This window comes from Cucurbita pepo, chromosome 12 (genome assembly GCF_057944985.1).
Source record: "Cucurbita pepo subsp. pepo isolate OVF chromosome 12, ASM5794498v1, whole genome shotgun sequence".
NCBI lineage: Eukaryota > Viridiplantae > Streptophyta > Magnoliopsida > Cucurbitales > Cucurbitaceae > Cucurbita > Cucurbita pepo.
Window position 1 is genome coordinate 10,654,433 of NC_141809.1, and position 5,121 is coordinate 10,659,553.

A 5,121-nucleotide genomic window follows, 5' to 3' on the forward strand; every position below is an offset into this window, starting at 1 on the left:
TATACCGAGCCGCCTAAGTCGAGAAGTCGAGTCGAGAGGAACCTCGCTGGAAGCGCAAGTGCCAGCCACGTGAGAGTCAAGGGGCACGGTTCACCGGATCGAGGTGTGGGTCAACGGGTGAGGAGCGGGTCACCGGTTTGACACGTGGGCTGGACTTTGCACATTCTGTCTGGGCAATGAAAGGTATGGGTCGTGGGGCGGTGGGCTTTCGGTTTCTGGATTGGGCGGAAAGGATTAGGAGCATCTTCAACAGTATTTTGGAGAAAAATAAAGTGAAGTGATATTATTATTAGTTTAGTATTAAAATATTATCTGATCTTAAAAGTTCTGATTTTTTTTTTTTTTTTTTTTTTTTTTTTTTTTTTTTTGATGTTTTAAAATAAATTAGTAACTTTTTTTCATTAATTCAAGCTTTTTGATTCACATTTTTTATATTCATAGATGAAAGACAGAGAATAGACAATCTACCAACTAGGGAACCCATTTGAAATTATAAAAATAGGATGGATCCAAATTTGGAAACCAACCTGTGAAAAGAAAGGGTTGAGAAGGAAAAAATGGGAACACCACATTAAAACGTGGACACGCAAAAAGATTATATTATTGTTTATTGAAGAAATTTGTATATAAATATAGGAGTTGGCATAAGGAAGGCATTGATATATTGAGTAAGAAGGGTATAGAGAGATGGCAATGGAAGGCGAGGAGTTGCTAAACGCTCAAGCCCACATATGGAATCACATATTCAACTTCATAAACTCCATGGCTTTGAAATGCGCCGTCCAACTCCGCATTCCAGACGCCATCAGCCACCATGGCCAACCCATGACACTCCCTCAACTCGTTTCATCTCTCCAAGTTGACCCTCAAAAGTCCCAACACATCCACCGTTTAATGCGTATATTGGCCTACGCTGGCTTCTTCCTTATACGTGAGCCTAGCAAAGAAGGAGATGATCAAGAAGTGGCATACTCACTCACCAATTCATCTCTTCTTCTTCTTGAACACAACCCCTTAACTCTCTCACCCTTTTTGCTTTCCATGCTCGACCCAGTCCTCGTCGATCCATGGCAATTTATATCGACTTGGCTCCGTAACGACCGCGATCGAACCCCATTCGAAACAGCTCATGGGAAGCAATTTTGGGAGCATATGGGTGGGAAACCAAAAGATGGGATGGTTTTTAATGCAGCTATGGCTAGTGATGCGAGGTTGGTGACGAGTGTTTTGTTGGGGAAATATAAAAGTGTGTTTGAGGGAGTTGAGTTATTAGTGGATGTTGGAGGAGGCACTGGAACCGTTGGACAAGCCATCGCTGAGGCCTTTCCACAAATGCAATGTGTTGTTTTTGACCTTCCCCAAGTTGTGGCTGACTTGAAAGGAAGCCACAATTTGATGTTTGTTGAAGGGGACATGTTTCAACAAATCCCACCCGCTGGTGCAATTCTATTGAAGGTGAGGACTATTAAATGAACACGACTCTCCACGATGGTAAATTCTATTTGGAGTCTTAATCATTTTTTGATTACCTTCAAGGAGGCTTGACTCCTTTTCTTTTGGAGTCATTTGTTCAATATTTGAGGATTTACCAATCTATTGACACGACTAAGTTTAGGGCATGACTCTGATACCATGTTAGACGAACATGACTCTCTACAATGGTATGATATTGTCCACTTTGAGTATAAGCTCTCATGGCTTTGTTTTGGGCTTCCCCAAAAGGTCTCGTACCAATGGAGAGAGAGTATTCCTTGATTATAAACCCACGATCATTCTCTAAATTAGCCGATATGGAACTTTCATCATCCAACAATGACATGATCCAACTGACACTTTAATTTGTAATTTAATTCGACATGTCGTTATACAGTGGATATTACACGATTGGAGTGACGAAGAATGTGTGAAGATACTGAAGAGATGTAAAGAGGCAATCACGAGCAATGGAAAGAAAGGGAAAGTGATGATAATAGATTTGGTGGTGAGAGATGAAGACATTAAGAATGATATGTTGACTGAAACTCAACTGTTTTGGGACGTGTTGATGATGGTGACGGTTGGTGGAAGAGAAAGAAATGAAAAAGAATGGGCTGAATTGTTCTATAAAGCTGGATTTGGTGGCTACAACATCTTTCCTATATTAGGTTTAAGGTCTCTAATTGAGATTTATCCATAATTATATCTCTTTTAAGTATTACGATTTCAAGTTTGAATTATATGTTTTTACGTGTGAAAGTGTGTGATTTTATGTGGATGTTGCAATTTAAACAATAGCGAGTTTGGAATCCATTTAGTATATGATTTTCTCATATAGTTCATATTGTTAGTTGAACACCACTCTTCACAATGGCATAATATTGTCCAACTTTGTTTGAGCTTCCCCAAAAGGCCTCGTAACAATGGAGAGAGTTCTTTTGATATTGACATGGCAAGACATAGCTACGTTTAGGGCATGACTCTGATACCATATTAGTTTAACACCACCCTCCATAATGGTACGATATTGTCTACTTTGATCATAAACTCTCATGATTTTGCTTTAAGTTTTTCAAAAGACCACATATTATGGAGAGAGTATTTATGAATTAGCAGACGTAAGACTTTCTATCTCATACATATTTCTCTTATAAAAAAAAAAAAATCTTTTTAAAAGCTGATTTGAAGATGGGTAAAAGCCACATTTATTAACGCCCACGTTGGAAGCTTTGCTGACAAGATTTTGCTGACCACATATACGACAAGATTTTGTTGATTAACATAACCTTTCCAATCATTTTTGTTTTTTTTTTCGATGTTTTTTTTACAAAGTTTCAACCTTGTTTTTCTAAATTTTATAATTGGTATCTAATTAGTTCAATTATATTAAAAAAATATTTAAAATCAACTAATAAAGACTTAAATTGATATTTTATATTTTATGGAACTTTAAACTTACATAATAATTGTGAATTTTTTAAAAATTAAAATGTCAACATTATGGTTAAAAAAGAAACATTGGCCTAAAAATTGTGATATTTTCGCTAATCTCTAAAAAAAAAAACATGTGATTCCAATCTTTCTCACTAATTTTGGTTAATTTCTTTATTCTTTCTCACCCATTCAACCTTTTCCCTCAATTAATTTGGAGATTAAAGCCTTGTATAGATAGATTTCGTCTTTCAAATAGATGCATCAGCTGACGTTGATGAGAGTTTCGTTGAACACATTTTTTTTTTTTTTTTTGTGAGAAACATTCACAGTCTTTATTAAGACCATTCGAGTAGTAATTACAAAACACTGTGTAGAAACTACGCACTCTGATATGCTTGAAATTTTTTAGGATGAAAAAATTGTTAGGGTGGCCCCATATTTATAGGAGAGGGTAGACAGTTTATTCATAAAATATCTAATCATTTATTCTTAAAATACTTAAATCATCTTCTTAAAATATTTAAGTATCTTTATTCTTAAAATATTTAAATCGTTTTTTTCTAAAATACCTGGATCATTTTTCTAACGTACGTAGACAATGTGCTCATACAATTATTGGGGTTGACTCTATTGGACTAGTGATGATATTTTAACACTCCCCCTCAGTACTAGTCCTCATTCGCTACCCCTGTTGAGATGACAGCGAAAGCCCTAATGTTTGCAAGTATTCAACCCTTTTGTAGACAAGTCTGCCACTTGGACATTCGTATTCTTCCTACAAAACTTCGTCTTTAATAAAATGACAGTGCACATCTACATGCTTTATTCTACCATGAAACATCGAATTTTCTACTAGACGAGCCATACATCTGTTGTCGCTATGAAGTGGTATCAAATAGTCAACTTTTTGGTGCAAATTCTTCTTTAAGAGTTTTAGCCACGTAATTTCTTGAGCTGCTCTAGTCGTTGATCTATACTTTGCTTATGTAGTTGACAATTACACTATTCGTTATCTACAAATTGTTTCCAAATCGAGTTTGAAACACATACCCGATGCTTGATCTTTGGGTGTCGTGATATCTTGCATAGTCAACATCACAATATTCAGCTAGCTTGTAGTATCCGCTTCTTTTGTACAAAAGGCCATAGTTGATTGTACCTTTGACATATCTCAAGATCCATCGATCTGCATTCAAACTAGACTTCTTCGAACTTTGCATATACCGACTAATAACTTAAACTGCATTCTCAAATTTCTTCGGATGGTTCATGTAAATTTTCTAGTTAACTCTTTGTGTAAGAAAGCATTCTTCACAACCATCTGTCATAATTTTCAATCTTTACTTACTGGAAATACTAGCGAGACCTTATGATAGTGATATTCACCACGGAACTAAACGTTTCATTATAGTTTAGTCCATATTATTGAGAGAACCTACCGACTAAACCTTGTATCTCTCATTTGATCCATCCAAAAGGATATTATTTTGTAACCCCACTTCCTTTGACCTTGTAGAAGGAATGGACAATCATTAGTAACCTCACCATGCTTTCTCTATATAAATCATTATCTATATATTGATGTTTTATAATTTTCTTAATATTATTCTCTGCATCACTATCATCACAATGAAGAGGAAGATTAAACCGTGTTTAAAACAACTTTCAAATATTTATCGTTCATACTGTTCGTTTAACTGATATAATCTAACTAACGGCATATTAAACAATTCTCATTTATGCATTAATTGTCTCCAAATCAAGAAAGATAATTAATTATATAATCTCAACATTTGAGGTTATTTAAGATATTATTCTTCTAACTTCATATTTGAATGATACATTATCCTTCTTTGAAGTTTTTCATCAAGTATTTAACAACAGTTTCATCCATATAAAATATATCAATATTAACATTTATCCTTAAATCTCTATTCTTAGGGCATACAGAATTATCCTAAAATCATTTATTTGAAATTAATTAGATAGTCATCTATTTATGTTAGATTGAAAGATTACATCATAACAAGTAATATGTTTATCCTATGAGTTTATCCTCATCAAGAAAATCTGTAAATCCCTCGATTTTATGACTTTAGCTTATTTATCCTTTATCATCGTCCATCGTACCTATTTAGAGGTTAATAAACCTTCAACTTAATCATTTAACATACAATTTGATTTCAATAAAATTGAGTCATCTCATAACTT

The 5,121-nt window shown here is 34.6% G+C and overlaps 1 protein-coding gene across 1 annotated transcript; it reads left to right on the plus strand.

Moving 5' to 3' along the window:
• Positions 1 to 669: 669 nt before the first annotated feature.
• LOC111807057 (putative O-methyltransferase 3) lies at positions 670 to 2,306 on the plus strand. Its single transcript, XM_023692624.2, has 2 exons — positions 670 to 1,455; positions 1,871 to 2,306. The coding sequence occupies exons 1-2, from the start codon at positions 688 to 690 to the stop codon at positions 2,174 to 2,176; spliced, it is 1,074 nt and encodes a 357-aa protein (XP_023548392.2). The 5' UTR covers positions 670 to 687; the 3' UTR covers positions 2,177 to 2,306.
• Positions 2,307 to 5,121: the final 2,815 nt, after the last annotated feature.

Excerpts from the sequence above, each read along its gene's own strand:
- LOC111807057 (XM_023692624.2), top strand. The coding sequence starts at position 688 with ATGGCAATGGAAGGCGAGGAGTTGCTAAACGCTCAAGCCCACATATGG. Across the intron at positions 1,456-1,870 it reads CTGGTGCAATTCTATTGAAG|TGGATATTACACGATTGGAG; the intron begins GTGAGGACTATT and ends GTCGTTATACAG.